This window comes from Tetranychus urticae, chromosome 3 (assembly GCF_039701765.1).
Source record: "Tetranychus urticae isolate SD_2017Ah chromosome 3, NJAU_TeUrti_SD_1.0, whole genome shotgun sequence".
In the NCBI taxonomy this organism is placed as follows: domain Eukaryota; kingdom Metazoa; phylum Arthropoda; class Arachnida; order Trombidiformes; family Tetranychidae; genus Tetranychus; species Tetranychus urticae.
The window spans coordinates 16,494,015-16,511,369 of NC_142960.1; the positions used below are offsets into that span (position 1 = coordinate 16,494,015).

Here is a 17,355-nt window from a genome sequence, read left to right on the forward strand (position 1 = left end):
TATATTTAACCGGTTTGTTACCCGATTGATTCATCGAGTTTTCCTTTGATTAAACTAGAGCTTCTGATACTAGACGCTTAGATTTCAGCTATAAATCTAGTGGGACTTGTGGCTAAGTCTAATTTCTCATAAAAATTAGAAAATTAGTAATCAGATATAGCCTTTGATATTAGCTCAAAAGTCTAATGCAGTTTAGACTTTTGTCTAGACTTCAACTTTGTTTATACACCATTGATTTTTTTCAAGATCATTTTGCTGTTGTTTTTTTTCATCTTTCATTACAACATATAATCGAAATAAACTTGATTATTTTTCCCATAAAACGACGGAGACTATTCGTGAAAGGGATAATGCGTGGAGTCTATCAAGGGATTCCATAAAATGGGACCATGGATTCATTGGTTTTATCTAGGATCGCAAGATTTTTGCTGCACAAGTTGCCTCAAGTTGGTGGTCGAGTAAATATCCTAAAAAAGTACTTATCCTTGGATAAGGCGGTTTATCGAGCTGCATTAAATTATGGAATTGAATTGAACAACCGTGGTATTTTTAAACAATATTCAATAACTGTGATGGGAACACCGATTCAATCTATCATTAACTCAGAGGATCGAAAGCTTTTCGCTGACCAAGTTGCCTCCATTGGTGGTCGAGTTGCCCCATCAGGAGCTGTATATTCAGTTGAAGAAGCTATTATCACTGCCAAACGATTGGGTTACCCAATTCTTATTCGTGCTGCATATGCACTTGGTGGCCTTGGATCAGGTTTTGCTCATGATGAAACAGAGCTTCGAAAGATTGTATCAAAAGCTTTACTTCACTCAAATCAAGTTTTACTCGATAAAAGTTTGAAAGGTTGGAAAGAAATTGAATATGAGATCATTCGAGATTCTTATGACAACTGTATAGCAATCTGTAATATGGAGAATCTTGACCCTTTAGGAATCCACACAGGGGAATCAATTGTTGTAGCTCCAAGTCAAACTTTAACTGATTCAGAATATTATCTTCTTCGATCAATGTCTATAAAAATTGTCCGTCACCTTGGTGTTATTGGAGAGTGTAATGTGCAATTTGCTTTAAACCCTAAAAGTGAAGAGTTTTATATTATTGAAGTAAATCCAAGACTTTCAAGGTCATCAGCTTTAGCAAGTAAAGCTACCGGCTATCCGTTGGCTTATGTAGCAGCAAAATTATCTCTTGGAATCTGTCTTTCAGACTTGAAAAACTCGGTAACCGGATCAACGACTGCCTGTTTTGAGCCCAGTCTAGACTACTGCGTTGTTAAAATACCACGTTGGGATCTACCAGTAGGTAAATCAACATCTCAGTAATTTTCTCCTAGCAATTGCATTAAGCGATAACTCTTCAAGAAAGTTATCATTTGATCAGAGGTGAGTTCGAGTGACCATTATCTACCTTCCAGATAAAGCTATTATTTTTTTAGCTATGTTTTCATATTTAATGACCTTTTGTGCACTCTAGTTTAGGTAGCAAGATGAACTAGCAACTATTCCTAGTCAGAAAAATTGCTTAGCTCCTGATAAAAAAAGATTAGTCAGAAAGTCCTCTTGCAATCAATTCATATTAAAAAGATTTCATGATATCCATAAAAAATATTTACATGTAAACTCTATGGAAGACCTTACTTAACGCTTATACTGCAATCAATTGATCAGCTTTTTAAATATTCATACATTTTGTCTAACAGCCAACTCAACATTTCAAAGTATTGCTAGCGATTCAGTACGAAGCAATTAATTTTTATCAAGTGATTAATTTTTTGCGCGTCAAAAATGTACACAACAGATTTACTCAGGTTAATCATTAATTTAGACTTGAAATTGTTATTTTCATTAGCATAATTCAATATAAAAAATATCTTCAGGTTAGTTGATTGAAAAGTGTTATAATCCAATTGAAAGCTTTGATTAATATAATTCGGTAAAGAGATTTGTTTGCATCGAGCCAATAAACTGTCTGGTTTATGTCAAGCATTAGACTGAGCCATTAATGTATTGCGATCAACATAGGGACTTGATTGAGTTTCCAAGATTTTGACCAACATTTCACGAACTAAACCATCGATATCAAGACGATGACTCCAGTTCCAATCTTTTCGTGCATTTGTATCATCAAATACTTGAGGCCAATTTTCAGCTGGAATAAGAAAAACGAGTAAAAGTGAGAAACATTTAACCAAATTGAGATTACATTTGTATTTACCAATCTTTTGTCGAGAATCAGGTTCATATGTAACCTCTAGATCAGGAATGTATTTACGAATAGCTTGAACTAGTTCAGCAGGTGTGAAACTCATAGCAGTTATATTATAAGTGCGTCTTTGTAACCAATCTTGAGGTACATGCATGTATTCAACCAAAGCTCGAAGACAATCGTCAATATAAATCATTGGAAGACGAGTATCGGGTTTAAGATAACATTTAAATTTACCAAATTTCAATGCCTTGAGAAATATATCAACAGCATAATCAGTTGTTCCACCACCAGGTGCTGTATCGGCTGAGATTACACCAGGAAATCGAAGGCATCGAAAATCCAATCCAAATTTATGATTATAATACTAGAGAAGAAAGAAGAGTAAAAAGAAATTAGATTTGCACCAAAAGTGATTTAATATCTGGTCAATCCTTAAGAGATCCTCATAAATATCTAGAATCGTCGAAACTGATCACAGCTTGACAAGCTAGCCAGAAACATAAGTTTACGATAGCTTAAAAGTAATGACGAATAGTTCATACTTCTCCAAGTAACTCCGCGTGAACTTTGGAGACTCCATAAATTGTTTTAGGACGCTGGATGCACACATCAGGTGTAAGGTTTAGAGGTGAATCTGGACCAAAAGCACCAATAGTGCTGGGAACAAAAAGACGCAGTTTGTACTGTTTAGCCAATTCCATTATATTATGAAGACCTTCAATGTTGATTCTCATTGCCAAAGGAACATTGTTTTCACCAATGGCACTCAAAAGAGCACTGAAATGAATCAACCAGTCGACTCGATGATTAACAATGATTTCTTGAAGATTTTTGAAGTCCAAAACATCGGCAAAAAGGTATGGACCTTTATTTAGGAGATGATCAGGAGCTTGAATGATATCTGACATTACTACATTGGATGGACCATAGATTTCTCTATGAAATGAAGGATGAAAAGAAAAAAATTAAAAAATCAGTGAACTTGAAATCAAAAACTAAAATGATAATGTGTTCATTGTTGGAATTGAAAAACAGGTTCAAATTTGGTGTTTGATTGCTAACCTGAATTTTGCAGCTAAGCCAGTTCCAAGTTGACCAAGACTACCTAAGAAAGAATGAAGTAAAAATTATTTTTGTAATTGTTATAAGAATCCTAATTTTAATTTTCATTGCTTCATTACTTCAAATTCATTGAAATGATTATTAATCGTTAATCAAGATTTATTGCTAGATTTGTAAGTTGATGATGCTTGAAGAGATATAATGAATCAAATATTTAATGTTTACAACATTTTTTATCACACTAAATGGTCAGATTGAGGCTATTTACAAATCTAATGGCTCAGTATCAAGATATTTATCAAAACTGATGATACATTTGTTGAGTGTATATCGATGTATTATTAATAGTAAATAAATTCAACGAAATTGTCTCAGTCCAAGCTAAAAGGTAACTTAATTAAAAAACAGTGACACAGGAAAATCTATTCATTAAATACAGAAATTAAGTTTATCAGATGAACTGAAAAGTAAAACAAAACCTCAAAATTGATAATTTTCATATTTTCATATTTCAGTGCAGAACAGGATTCTCAAAAATCATAAGTCAATAGAATCAACTAAAATAATTTTTAACTTTTTTAAAAAATTTCACGTTAAATACTAACCTGTTATCAATATTTTTGGTGGTTTTTGTAGTTTTTCAAAATTTCCATGTAAATTTGAAAGAGATGAATAAGCTGATAGTTGACCTTGTTGGATGAATTTTTCCCTTTTCAAAACCCATTGTGGTAAGAACTTTGTGGCTTTGAGGAATTTGTAGGGTGACAGGTAGGAATTCATGGAAAAAGGATTGTAACGCGAGATTAAGGACTGAGTTAGAGAGGATGAGAAGATCACATCAAACTAGTAAACTCAAGCACAAATAAAACACCAAAACAGTAAATTAGAGTTGAATTGTTGACGTTATTCAAATTCAATTCAACTTGTAACTAAGTATTGGCATTTAAGATGAATGAGGGAAACCTCGGAAGATAATAGCCTTGAGCGAAACATAACTGATGATCAAATCGACCTAATCTTCCACTTCTTCTTTCGCAATTTTCTCCCCTTAAGCAAGTAGTCTTTCTTTTTTTCTGGTAAAAACATGTTTATCAGCTTCGAGATGTTATCCAGGTAGTTTGGGTTGCTAAAGAGTAACCTTGCTACAGAATAGTCTTTGCGTCCTAAGATGGATCATCTGACCCTGGACGGATTATTACCAAATATTTCACCAACAATATTTTCAATTCAGAAAATATAACATTCATGATGACTTTTGTTCGCTGATTGTTTTGTCAAAATAAACAGTCCACCCCAATATCGATGTGAGTTAAATTGATTAACTCACATCAATCTTGTGAATGAACTCGATCTCCTCAACCTGCGAAGTTTATTAGAGCTCATCATACAATTTATTTTCCGTCTTTAGTTAAAACTCCATACCCAATCCAGCAAACAGTTTACTGTTAGCTGTCTCTTTCTCGCCTTCAATCTTAACCGATTTATGGATATGCTTAAGAGATATACATGCTTTGATGCGGACTGAGTAATCCATTTTTGTAGATTGATAAACTAACACATGAAATCAAAACAAAATGTAATAACAAAAATTTGTAAGTTGAGATATAAATAATTTTTGCAAGAGCTATTATTACCAGAGCCTGAGTGCTTTGATTCCACTAAAGTACGTGGTCTTAATCACAAGTCTATTTCATTTCATTTACTCTGAATCTGTGTCTCTGTTTTCCCACATTCTATCTCTCAACTAATCAATCTTGTTTTCCATCTCTTGATTATTATTTCCTCTCACATTAAGTGTTCACAGCATTATTTATTGAACTCTTCCTTCAACACCTTTTTTCTTCATTTTCATTTTCCCTTTTATCTTTTTCCAAGACAAAAAAGTTCCTGGTAATAACGTGTCAGCGGTTAATGTGATGCTCAAACTTAAATGGGAATTAATCGAAAACGATGAAGAGAACTGGACTTGTTCACTCTAACAATAACAATGTCAACCATGCTGATTTTGCCGAGAATGCAAAAAAAGAGGAAAAGGATTCAGAAGGTAGTGTTACAGCTAATCGAGATATGCCTGTTCATGATTGTTTAACGGCTCGGAAAATAATTAGACTTCCTGGTTTGATTGATGTTCATGTTCACCTTCGAGAACCTGGTGGAGAAGAAAAGGAAGATTTTATTAGTGGTACTTCAGCAGCTTTAGCTGGAGGTATAACAATGGTTTGTGCAATGCCCAATACTGATCCTGCTATCGTTGATGGTGATACTCTTAATCAAGTTCGTACACTTGCTAAATCAAAGGCTAAATGTGATTATACATTTTTCCTTGGTGCAACTCCTTCCAATGCTGAATTATTACCAAGTTTAGCCAAATCTCAAAATCCCGTTGTAGGTCTTAAAATGTATCTTAATCAAACATTTGGAACATTAACAATGTCTAATTTTGATGATTGGATAAAACAATTTGAACATTGGCCTAAAGATTTACCAATAGTTGCTCATGCTGAAGGACGTGATACAGCAGCAATTATAATGGTAGCAAGTAAATACCAACGATCTGTTCATATTTGTCATGTTGCTCGAGCTGAGGAAATTTTTATGATTAAAGCAGCTAAAGAAGAGGGTAAAAAAGTTACCTGTGAGGTGTGTCCACACCATCTTTTCTTGTCGGAAGAGGATGTAACTTATATTGGTGAATCAAAGAGTTCAGTGAAACCACCATTAGTCAAAAAGTCAGATCAACAAGCTCTCTGGGCTAATCTTGATGTTATTGATTGCTTTGCAACGGATCACGCACCACACCTTTTATCCCATAAACATAAACAATTTTGTCCCGGTTTCCCTGGTTTAGAAACAATCCTTCCTTTACTGTTGACTGCAGTTCATGAGAAAAAGTTATCATTGAAAGATATTCTCACAAAACTCTACATCAATCCAAGACGCATTTTTAATTTACCAGACCAACCTGATACTTATATTGAAATAGATTTAGATGAAACATGGATAATTCCTGAATCTTTGCCCTACACAAAAGCCGACTGGACTCCATTTGCTGGTCGGAAAGTAAAAGGTAAAGTTCGACGAGTTGTTCTTCGAGGTGAGGTTGCTTTTATTGATGGACAAGTACTGGTTCCTCCTGGGTTTGGTAATGAAATATGTCCATTAACAGAGGTTGATCGAATTAAAGAACCAATTCGTATAACAGTTCCAGAAATTTGTGCTGATGTCATACAAGAATTAAAGTTAAATGATTTATGCGAGAGCGATAAAAATTCGAAGTTTCCTTTCGTTTAATAGCCATTTTTGGAGTAATCAATGTTTAGTATTCAACTGCATAGTTCATGTATCTTTGCAAAATATACAATTTTTATAGTTTGATAGGCAAATTTTTTGAACCTCTAATTTTAAATAAAATTTAACTATAGTTTTATACAATATTAACATTTACATTCAGAACATCTTTGAATTGACTAAAATGCAAACTGACTCTTTCTGAATACTAAAGTGATAATATGCTTAGCGTACTTCGATGCAGCTCACTCGAAATTAGATTACATTGGAAATCGTTGCAGTACCATTTCCTTCACTTGTTAGATATGTAATCTATAGTTTGAACGAGAATATTTTGTTTCTTTTTCTTTGTTTCCTCGATCTTTTTGAGTAATAAATCCATTGCTTCTGAATCTTCTTCATATTCTCTTGGTCCCCGGATATTGACATAATCGTCTTTCAATTCCGACTGAATTTCTTTCACTACCTCATCCACATCGAACCGCGCATCTTCTTCCTTTATATTACCAGCTGCCCTTTGCTTGCTTGCAGTAACTTCATATCGGATGCTTGTAAACTGAGTAAGGGCAAACGATGAACCAACGATGAATGCTAGGAAAGGAACTCCATACCTGAAAAAGTGTGTTTCTTTCACTTTATACCATTTTGTTTTTATTCGGAACAATAAACTTGGACCCATTGCCCTAAAATAACGACTTAGAGATGATTAAGAACACTAGAGCTTTTCGAGAAATATCATATTTATAGACTGAATTAGTAGGGAAAGGTAAGCTCACAATTCAAATCAAATGCATGGTTCAAAACAATGTGTTATTCTTAGAGCAATTTTTGTATAAATAGCCTTTGTTTTGATTTCATTAAACAATTTTTATCCAACATTGCAAATAAAACGTTTGAATAATAAATCAACAAATTCATGAAAATATAATAATCGTAAGAATTAAAATTTGATCAAACCAAGCGCAATTTATTTATTTAAATATTGAACAGAATAATCTAAATAACAAGTATGAATACATCCTAATAGAAATGGGTTCAAATATCTACCTAATGCAGATTATTAAGGAAATCATTGATTACTCTTTGACTTTGTTGTACTTTTTGCCCTTGTTAGAGTTATCGAATTGATAGAAGTAGTTATTCCTCCATTTTACAGCGGCGATTGTGTAACCAGTAACAACGAGAACAACTGCAATGTTGGTCATTCCTTTCCTTGTTTTGTACCAATTCGGATTAACAATGTTTGCTGGATGATACAAACTATTCCTAGGAATATGTTCCATAATTTCTTGAGTAAATTTGGCACTAATAAACCAAAAATCAGTTGATAAATACGAAATAGACACTCAAGGCCTGAAAAATAAAATACAGTAAACTAGCAATAAATGTCAACAACTTGAAGGATATTGCCTATTTGCACAAAAAATATCGGATAAGATTCAAATCCTCGGATATGTAGACAAGATCAAAAAATCATTCGTTAAAATAGCTTCTGTTAAAATAAGCTAAAGAGCTATTCACAGAGTGCCTCATATGAGATGTTGAAGTGTACTTTTTCCGTATTTTCCAGTAAATCTATAACCAAATAAGAACTGTATATCGCTCTTCCTTTTGCTGTTTGTTATCCATTTTTAAATCTTCAAGAAAAATGAAACAATTGCTCAAATAATATATATTTTTTTGTGATAAAATTTAATAACACTGTCCATCATACCTATTCTTATTGTAAACCATTGTTTTGGTACCTGTTCAACCACCAAGTGAACCATCATGCACTCGCAATCTAAAGGACCAACTACTAAATCTCGACGAAGTAAGTATTTTTTCACAGTTGATGTTTGTCACAATTAGTTTTTACTTTTAACTAGCTCGCCAAAAATTTGCTGCCTGGAAATTATTTGCGAAATTGCAGCTTCAGTCGAAACATAGGAATCTCAAATGTTAAAACGCTATGTACATTTCATCTACAAATTTATTTGTTTATTTTTTATCATCTCAGGTCTATCTCCTAGGATGGATGCTTCTGAGAATCGCGGCAGTTCGAAAAGTCGCCGTGAAAATGATAGTAGGTAAGATACGTTGATTTCTTGCTTGTCGATGACCGGCAAATCTTATTTTTGTTTTTTTTCTCTGTGTGAACCAAATAATCAGTTTGCCATCATTCCACTAATGTCACTCTTGTTTTCTCTCCTCCCTTTTTGTCCCGTTTTCAGCTCCACACGGCATAGTTCATCTTCCAGTAAAAAAACTTATCACCACCACTATTCACGGGAATCAAGAAATATCAGTCCGCAGCGCCAGGAAGGAAGTATGTTACAAAATGATTATGAACACTCAAAGTCATCTACCAATTCATCAATATTTTTACTTCTATTTGATCAGATTATGTCATTCTCATGCTTATGATCCTTCTCTATATGCGATTGTCATATGTCATATGCCGATTTTATCCAGCTTAGATTTGTTACTTGCATCTCTTTTCAGTGGCCTTAATTTTAAAAGCTTTTTTTTAAACTAAACATTTTTCGGCTATGTGTTATCACCGAAACTAGGCAAAGTCGATCAAGCATCAAGCTAAATTTCAATAATAAGGCTCGTATTCACCAAATGAGATAAATCTTGATTCTTGGATCAGATTGATCTTTGTTTTGTTGATTTGAGAATCAAGTAACCAAGTTTGGTGAATAATAAAATCAATTTGATCGAAGAATCAAGTGATTAAACGCTCAGTTGATTCGAGATTTTATCTCAGTTGGTGAATACGAGCCTAAAAGTTTTAGCTTAATATCTCAACAGATTTAGTCGATTCAAATTATCCAAATTTTGCATCTCTTTTCATTTGACTGTGTTGCCATCCTAGATCATCTTTTTACCATCGATTGAAAATTTGGCAGTTTTTTCAGTTCCATTAATTAGATGTAAATTTGCTTGCGCCTTTAAGTTTGAAATTGATTTAGGGGGATAATTATTTCAAATTTACTTGTGAATTGATTATGGCAATATTTCGAAATAGCTTACTTCCACATTAGTATTATCAAGAAGTGTTATGCTCTATCTCCATTTTATATGTTTATTTGAAAGCCTGGTAAAAGGTCAAAATTTCTGAATTTGGTTATCATACTTATTTCTTTATCAAATTGCATATTCTGCTTTTCTTACAAAGGAAGATTCCCAAACGATACAAAAGTTTTGAACTTTTTTTGACCTCAAAATATCTTAATATGTCAGATATGAACCTCTGTCAAGTTATTTAGTAATTTATATTGTTTTAATTCTTTTTGATTTGAGTGAAAAACAAACCTTTTTGCAAGGACCGAATAAGATTGAGATCTATTATTTAAGATATGGACTGCTGTTTTTCCTCGAGTTTATTTACATGTTAAATTATAATTTTTTTATGCTCTATTTTTTTCTTTTAAGCCTCACAATAATTTATACTTTTCTTTTCTTTTACTCTAAATTTCAGAGCGGGAAGGAGTGAAGAGGAAATACGAAAACGATGCCAAACATCATTCGACCAGTTCAGTATCTAGTAAAAGACCTTCAAGGGAAGATAAATCAAAGAAAACTGGACCAACACGTTCAAGCAGTAACAATGCCAACCATGTTAATGATGCCAAAAATGTAGAAAAATCTGAGATGGATTTAGAGGGAAGCGCTTCGGATGAGCAAGAGATGCTCAAACTTATGGGTTTTGGTAACTTTGATTCCACAAAAGTAGGTGGTATTACTTAATCACCAGACTGTTTTATTTTTTTATTCCCAATCCACGTCTATGTTTTTCTCTCCATCTTTTCATTTCATCTTCTTTCTCTTTCTCTTTCTTTCTCTCTCTAATTAATCTCATTCTCTGACTTTCTCTTTCTCTATCTCTCCTTCTTTACTGCCATTCAGATATTTCCTCTCACATTTAGTGTTCACAACATTATTAATTGTGCTCTTCCTTTAACTCCTTTTTTCACCATTTTCATTTTCCCTTTTTTTATCTTTTTCTATCAAGGGCAAAAAAGTTCCTGGGAATAACGTTTCAGCGGTTCATGTGATACATAAACGCAAATATAGGTTAGTTAAAGAAGATGAAGAAGATAATATCTCTGATGTTCAGCATTTAACTTTGCTTACTTCAGTAGAAACAAATCATTTTCATTGAAAAATGTAGAGACAAATGCTTGAGAGAGTGAGAGAGAGAGAGGAAAAATTGAAGAATGAAAAAAGTGTTATCCAATCTTTTAATGGTCTTTAACACCCTTTGAATTATCTATTCTTCAGGCAATACATGAACCGCAAGGGTGGATTCAATCGTCCTCTTGATTTCGTGGCATAGTCATACGGAAGCTATTGAGCCGGCAAAACCAGCAAACTGAGTAATCAAGCATCTTCAAACAAAAACAAGCAAAACTAGCAGACAAGATAATCAAACAGAAGCAAGAAATAAACTCGTCCACGTTGGAGTCAAAGTGAGAGAGATAACTATTTTACATCCACACAAACAACACACTTACTCACAAATATTATGCACAAAAATACTCAACATGCCGGCAAGTGAGTCATGATGGAAAGAGTAGAAAGAGAGAGAAAAATTCTGATAATGAAGAAAGAGGAGTTGATGAAGAAAGCTGAATTGCCACAACAACAAACTCACTGAACGACAACTTGCGTCTCTTTCTATCTCTCTCTTACTGGTTTCCTTTCTTTCTCCTATTTTTCTCTCTCTTCTGCATCATTTAAATTAACAAGAGACCGAAATGATCGCTTTTCAGGATTAATCTAGATCACACCTTAACTTGGCCTGTTTTGATGAAAATCAAAGGAAAAGAATGCGTTATCCTATTCAAATAAAAAATAAAATCAAAACATTAAACGCTAAAGATTTTTCCATTCATTGCCAGCTCACATCTGTTAACACATGGCACATCAAGCACTATGATCACAAGTGCGTCTATTTAAGTACCGGCTTGATAACCTATAGATTATTTCTTAATCAATTTTTTGTTTTTTTATCAATATGTATACAGCTTCAATGTATTTAAAGCAATTAGACCAATGCCATTTTATTATTTTCTTGAGAAATACATAAACATATTTTTTAGCCAAAGTTTGGTTGCAATTTTTTTTATCAAGCATTTTTGTTTTTTTTTGAAGGAAGATAGTGGAAAGAGAGCAAGAGAAGAAGAAATAGATAATAGATAGGAGAAGGGTATTTAGCGGAAGAGATTTTTAATTAAGGGGATGATGCTGTTGCTTCTGCAGAACTATTCGCTATCTTATTAGGATTAGAGCAATAATCATGGTGTTGATAAAAGTAAGCAGCAAACCTAGTAGGACATATCCTAGTTCCATTTAATTGTTTTTTTGTCTTGTTAACTTTAGGTGGCTTTGCGAGTAGTGATATTCCAGTCACCTTCTTCTTTTTCACTTTCTTTACATCATTCCTTGAACTACTACAGATCACTTTGGTTTCTTGTTTAACTACTTTCCAATTTCCACACCTAGATGAACAATCGACTTTAGTATCGGCTACTTTAATTGTGCTGATAGAATTAGATGATGATCTTCTCCTCTCTTGGTGGACATTTGAAGTAAATTGGTGGCTGCTAGTAGAGAATTCATTTTCTAATGATGGACTAAGTGAAACATCAAATAGAGAAAAATTGTCATCCACGAAGTCGATAAAAGGGTCATCTTCTTCAAATTTGGTTAACAATGTGTCAATATCATTTGATTCTAAACTTTCACAAAACGCAGACAATGGTTCCAAGAAATCGTCCTCAAAAAGGTCTTTCAACTCCTTTTCCATTTTGTATGTGTGTCTAAACGTGTGTGTATGTGTGGTGTGTAAATGTGTGTATGTGTAAGTGAGTGAGTGAAAAAATGTGATTCGGTATGTGGAAAATATGTTAGTTGACTACAACACTAAATAACAGTTAAATCCACCATTCATCTGGAAATAAAGATACCAACAATTATAAGCTTACAATTAAAATAAAAATAAGATAAAATTAAAAACATAATCAAAATTAAATTACCTGATGATTTCAATTCAATTTAAAGAGCACAAAACACGTTGAAGCAGTCCTGCTTTTCCACATTGCAATTTGGTTTTCTATTAGCAAAGGCAACTTCTACAACGCCGACAGTAATCCTGCCCTCTATCGGATAAATATTCAAAATAGTTCACTCGGTGCATAAGAGATGTCCTCACCTTTTGACTTTACCATTTACATCAACAAATCAACGTCTGATTATCCAAATCAAGTTAACTCGAGATCTAAATTGTGAAAGAAAATCAAAGACAAAACAGGATTTCAACTAATTAATCTTACTAAAACAAAAAGCGAGATATTTTATGATTTTTATTCAACCCAATGTGTCAATTAGCTTCGAGTCAATGTACTTTTAGCAATTACTTTCGCTGCTTTGGACTAATCAGAAGTACCATCAGTTGTTATTCCGCAGTTTTGTTCATCGGGACAAGAAACTATTACATGGCTCTTGGTCTTCTGCCTGTGTTGCTTTACCACGTGCAAAAAAGGAAACATTGACACATGTTGAACTATTCGTGCTTCAATTTTGACTAGCTTTTCATTCCAAAATTGAGTTCTTATACTTTAAGCGCAAAGTCAACCAATAAAAGTGCTGTCGAAATGTTACGAGAAGCTGACCGATTTCACGACAGACTGAAAACTTCAGAAGAAGGTTAGCAATAAAGAAATTCATGGAAAGTCAGAGTTTTGTATAAGGACGTAACAAACACAATACTGACATTGTAAGAGAGTCGTAGCTAGCTTTGCCCCTTCAAAAAGGAATCATCAATGCTTTGGAATCTTTTCAGGGTTACAGTTAGCAACCTAAAAATTCTTGACAAATAACTCTATTTCTTAGATTCGTGCTCGAAGAGCAAGATTCATTTATCTTGAAATTAGGTTTAAAACAGCCTAAGCAAATTCAAATTTTGCGCAAAATATTGTGCTGTTCCTCTCCCAGTTGTTGCTATGAAAAACAAGCCGCCAATTTTGAAATGATTTCAAGTTACTGAGTCGAGCAACGAAACGCACCTGAATAAAGCCCAATTCATTTCAGTATTTCCAAATGCTTCAAGTATAACCTTTCCTTCCTCTCCCTTCATTTATGTCTGCAGCCGTAAAAGCTAAAGCTCCTAAATAAACAATGCAAAGATTGCAAAATAACATGCCGCCAAAATATTTCATTGTTTAAAGGTTATCTTTTCCTGGGCCAACAATTTAAGTATAATTTGCACTGATTTTTCAACACCAATTCTCATGAATTTTTCTTGACATATCTACATTTTTCTTCTCAATAATGATAATGCAACGATTCGAGTTATCACAATTTAGGTTAGATTACTGGTTTCCTATGAGTTGCTTCAAGTTGTTCTATTGTTTTGTTTTTTCTCTGATTATTTCACTCTGATTGTTCAGATGTTTACAACTAAAAACAGTCTGTATTGTGTGAATATTAAGTGGATTACCTTAAGCTGAAGTAAGAAATTGTAGCAAAATTGTAAATATTTTGGTATTGTTTCAACCTATGAGATAATTTATCTTGCATCCTTGTTTTCAATCAGATTAATCTGTCTCTTATGTGTAAATGTGTTTTCATCATGAGAGTTTCTGATAACTCAAAGAGTAAAAGTATCAATTGAAAGATAAAAAAAGCTGACAAAGGAAAACAATTGATATGGAATCGACTCTGTCGTGTTACAGTATTTAAATCTGTGATGATTAAAATATCCAGGGAGAGAGTTGATATCTCTATTAGCTAACAATTGGTAATTTAATTATCAAGACGATAGTAATAATAAGTTGTTATTAATAACAATAGTGATGTGTATTAAAATTGAGAAATAAAGAAACATAAACAAAGATGGCTACGTTTGGAATAAGGTTTCTTGTTTAAACTCTTTGGACAAGCGGGAAAAGTGAGCGCCAAAAGAGGTAAGGAATGCCTCTTTGTTTTAGTCTCACATGGGCAAGGTAAACAACCTTTCTGTCTACAGTTACTGGACTTTTACATGTCCTTTTTTCCCACCATTTGATTTCATGCTTTCATGTTCAACTAGTGTGTCATTGTTACAATTAATGTGAAATTGTTGGCCAACAATATAATCTTGATTCATATTTAATGTCTGGTTACCACTCCACAGGGGACTTGACTTGTCAACCAGTATAACATGTGAGTATTGTTTCTAACCCATATTTTATCCCCTCTTACTAATTGAAAATGATTAAGTGATAATCTCTAAGCAGTGCAAGGGTACAATATGGACATTAATTATCTATTATCAAGGTTAATAGTTGAAAATTGGGTTGATTTCGCTTAGAATTTCGTAATTACAATGATAAAGCTTCACAGCTTTATTCAGCTTTCCTTTTTTTGTATTTGCTGTAGCTTTTTTCATGAGGTTTTCTTCAATTCAGTAAATACTTCATGTTTGATTATGAGTAAACATATCAATGATGACGTTGATTGTGAGGTAAAGAAGGCAATTTCAGATGAAATGTCTGGTAAACTCTTCAAGTTAATGAAATATCTCTGGTTGATAGTTTTTAACTCATGATTCTAAGTGAGTTTTATCATTGAAACTCAACAAAATTTTGATGATTCTTACTAAAGGTGAGATTTATCATATTAAGAAGAGATTGTCATACTTGAAACTAACTTGAATGAGTTATCTAGTTGTTCAACCAACCCTGAGAATTTTAAGTAAATGATTTCTTTGGTTAAGTAACTTAACCTCAAAGGAAACCTGGGAGGTTGACCAGTTATATTAGATCAGAGACTTTGCCTTTTAAATGGGGATTTTAGAGGGTTTTCTTTGTGCCGATAATTTGTCCTTTTTTGTTGGGTATTAAATCACTTGATGATGACATAATAATAATGATATTATTTGCTTTCCTTTTTTAATTCAGTTGATAATGGTTGAATGGCAATGGATCACAATGAAGTTAATTTTTAAGAAGGACAATCGGATTAAAAGGAAAAAGAAAGAGAGGAGCAAATCCATTGAAATGGCCTTTGAATGAGAATTAAATGGCTTATGGTTTTGGATTCCCCATTGATGGACCAGATTTAAAAAGCAATCATGAATGGAAACACAAATTGCCTTATTATTACACCTTGTTTCTAACATTTATCGACAAAACTTTCGCTACTAAAAGCAAGGTTAAAGGTTATCATTTATATCCATCTTTACAACTGGATTTCACCCTAAACATTTCAATGGCATTGATCCTGAATAGTTTACATTACTTACAATCCAGTAATTATGTGGACATTTTTTTTGTAATTCAACTGAGCTGAAATCAACATGAAAGATTGGAGTCTGAATTATACAATCAAAGCGCTCTTGAGTGGTTAATCAATCTAATTGGCTGTTTTGTTTTGTTATGTTTACATGGATGGCTATTATTACTACTGTTATTATTTTTATTACTGTCAATCAACTTGCAATCAACCATGGTTCATTCAAGTTTTAATAATCCTCAATAGGAGCTTATTGAAATCATCTCAATCTAAATTAGCAGTTAATTTCGGCGTGACTTGAGTAATATCAGTATTATTACTAACATCATCCTCATCATAGCCATCAATACATTGATACATTAACTTCAACTTTTTATTCCTGGTGACTTTCATGTTTTGTTGGAACCATGAAAATTTGATCATCCTGATTATCTAATGTGAAACAATCAAGTAAAAATTATTTCATCCAAAGTAAATTCATTCAAGAATCAGCCAATAATAGTGTGATGAGTTGTTAGGTTTGGTGAAATGGGAGATAAATGGAATTGATGAGGATCATTCCATGTCGATGAAGACATCAACTACATTCCAATTGGTCTATTATCAAATGAAGATTATTTGAGAAACAAAAGGGAAATCTCGATCTATCATCATTTATCTATCAATGTTTACCCGATTCAGCTCACAATTTATTCACCAATGGTGATTGACAAAAGCATAATAAATATCACTATGAATCACTGTAAAACAAGTATTAACATATTTTCATCACGATCATTAGTCTAATCACCTAAGGTCAATAGATAGTGTTACTTGCAATTTAGTTGGATTAGCTAAAAGAATGAAACAAATAATCTTGAACAGTGAATAAATGAATTCCCATTTACACTTGAAAATATTTCAAGTCGAGTTATAAATTTACTTTCAATTAATGAATATAAACACCAATCTTCCAATTTAAATACTTCAACATTTTCTTATGAATTAGAAAAATATTAAATTTAAAATTTTCCATTGATGTACATCTTAATCGAAGAGTTTATTCATTACACTAAGCAATGATACAAAAGCTGCAATGGTCAGTTTTGGTAAAATCAATTGGAATTACTATTGTAAATTCAACTATTAATATTAATTATGCGTATTATTGGGACAATTTGATGGGTTAAATTGTATGATTGATTAATAAATGTTACTTTTTTACAAAACGAAGCTAAACGATGAAATAAAGTGAACAAATTCTTTATAATTATTGTTATTATTGTTATCATTATCATTATAATCATTGATTCAAGTTAACCTCTCTCAATCTCTGTGACTTGAAGATAGCAATCATGGTCATGATTTTCAATCATCAACCAAAATAATGTCTTATTTGATGTAAGTAAACAACCTCACAATGAGAAGGTAAATAAAATGAAGCAAAACAAGAAGCAAAAACAGATAATAATACAAAGGTAAGAATAAGAAAGAAAAATTGAAGCAAAAAGGAAGCAATGAGACAGGTTACAGGTAAAAAGT

The 17,355-nt window shown here is 32.8% G+C and overlaps 4 protein-coding genes, 1 long non-coding RNA gene and 1 pseudogene across 7 annotated transcripts; 3 read left to right on the top strand and 3 right to left on the bottom strand.

Annotated features, from left to right (window-relative positions):
* The first annotated feature begins 26 nt into the window (after positions 1 to 26).
* On the top strand, positions 27 to 6,720 carry LOC107362970 (multifunctional protein r pseudogene; annotated as a pseudogene). The gene is made up of 2 exons (XR_016199902.1): positions 27 to 1,310; positions 5,239 to 6,720. The product of XR_016199902.1 is annotated as a multifunctional protein r pseudogene (transcript).
* Tdh (L-threonine dehydrogenase) lies at positions 1,811 to 4,203 on the bottom strand. The gene is made up of 5 exons (XM_015930125.3): positions 3,888 to 4,203; positions 3,283 to 3,325; positions 2,763 to 3,156; positions 2,227 to 2,584; positions 1,811 to 2,160 (listed from the first exon to the last, which is right to left on the bottom strand). The coding sequence occupies exons 1-5, from the start codon at positions 4,060 to 4,062 to the stop codon at positions 1,991 to 1,993; spliced, it is 1,140 nt and encodes a 379-aa protein (XP_015785611.1). The 5' UTR covers positions 4,063 to 4,203; the 3' UTR covers positions 1,811 to 1,990.
* Positions 6,721 to 6,740: 20 nt separating the features above from the next.
* l(3)neo43 (cytochrome c oxidase assembly protein COX16 homolog l(3)neo43) lies at positions 6,741 to 7,393 on the bottom strand. Its single transcript, XM_089269207.1, has one exon. It carries the CDS (start codon positions 7,247 to 7,249, stop codon positions 6,863 to 6,865), a length of 387 nt encoding a protein of 128 aa, XP_089125333.1. The 5' UTR covers positions 7,250 to 7,393; the 3' UTR covers positions 6,741 to 6,862.
* Positions 7,394 to 8,117: 724 nt separating this feature from the next.
* On the top strand, positions 8,118 to 11,665 carry LOC107363077 (U4/U6.U5 small nuclear ribonucleoprotein 27 kDa protein yantar). The gene is made up of 6 exons (XM_015930250.3): positions 8,118 to 8,383; positions 8,570 to 8,639; positions 8,784 to 8,878; positions 10,037 to 10,287; positions 10,571 to 10,632; positions 10,840 to 11,665. Exons 1-6 carry the CDS (start codon positions 8,341 to 8,343, stop codon positions 10,892 to 10,894), a joined length of 576 nt encoding a protein of 191 aa, XP_015785736.1. The 5' UTR covers positions 8,118 to 8,340; the 3' UTR covers positions 10,895 to 11,665.
* LOC107363076 (uncharacterized) lies at positions 11,594 to 12,691 on the bottom strand. The gene is made up of 2 exons (XM_015930249.3): positions 12,597 to 12,691; positions 11,594 to 12,511 (listed from the first exon to the last, which is right to left on the bottom strand). Exon 2 carries the CDS (start codon positions 12,365 to 12,367, stop codon positions 11,792 to 11,794), a length of 576 nt encoding a protein of 191 aa, XP_015785735.1. The 5' UTR covers positions 12,368 to 12,511; positions 12,597 to 12,691; the 3' UTR covers positions 11,594 to 11,791.
* A 439-nt stretch (positions 12,692 to 13,130) lies between these two features.
* On the top strand, positions 13,131 to 17,083 carry LOC149093496 (uncharacterized). 2 transcript variants are annotated; one of them, XR_016199829.1, is made up of 3 exons: positions 13,131 to 14,525; positions 14,651 to 14,763; positions 15,501 to 17,083. It is a non-coding gene; the product is annotated as an uncharacterized LOC149093496 (long non-coding RNA). The 2 variants fall into 2 exon arrangements; XR_016199828.1 differs by lacking the exon at positions 13,131 to 14,525 and having other exon boundaries at positions 14,622 to 14,763.
* Positions 17,084 to 17,355: the final 272 nt, after the last annotated feature.

Excerpts from the sequence above, each read along its gene's own strand:
- Tdh (XM_015930125.3), bottom strand. The coding sequence starts at position 4,062 with ATGAATTCCTACCTGTCACCCTACAAATTCCTCAAAGCCACAAAGTTC. Across the intron at positions 3,157-3,282 it reads GGCTTAGCTGCAAAATTCAG|AGAAATCTATGGTCCATCCA; the intron begins GTTAGCAATCAA and ends TTCATTTCATAG. Across the intron at positions 2,161-2,226 it reads TGATTCTCGACAAAAGATTG|CTGAAAATTGGCCTCAAGTA; the intron begins GTAAATACAAAT and ends TTCTTATTCCAG.
- LOC107363077 (XM_015930250.3), top strand. The coding sequence starts at position 8,341 with ATGCACTCGCAATCTAAAGGACCAACTACTAAATCTCGACGAA. Across the intron at positions 8,879-10,036 it reads TCCGCAGCGCCAGGAAGGAA|AGCGGGAAGGAGTGAAGAGG; the intron begins GTATGTTACAAA and ends TCTAAATTTCAG. Across the intron at positions 10,633-10,839 it reads ATACATAAACGCAAATATAG|GCAATACATGAACCGCAAGG; the intron begins GTTAGTTAAAGA and ends TCTATTCTTCAG.
- LOC107363076 (XM_015930249.3), bottom strand. The coding sequence starts at position 12,367 with ATGGAAAAGGAGTTGAAAGACCTTTTTGAGGACGATTTCTTGGAACCA.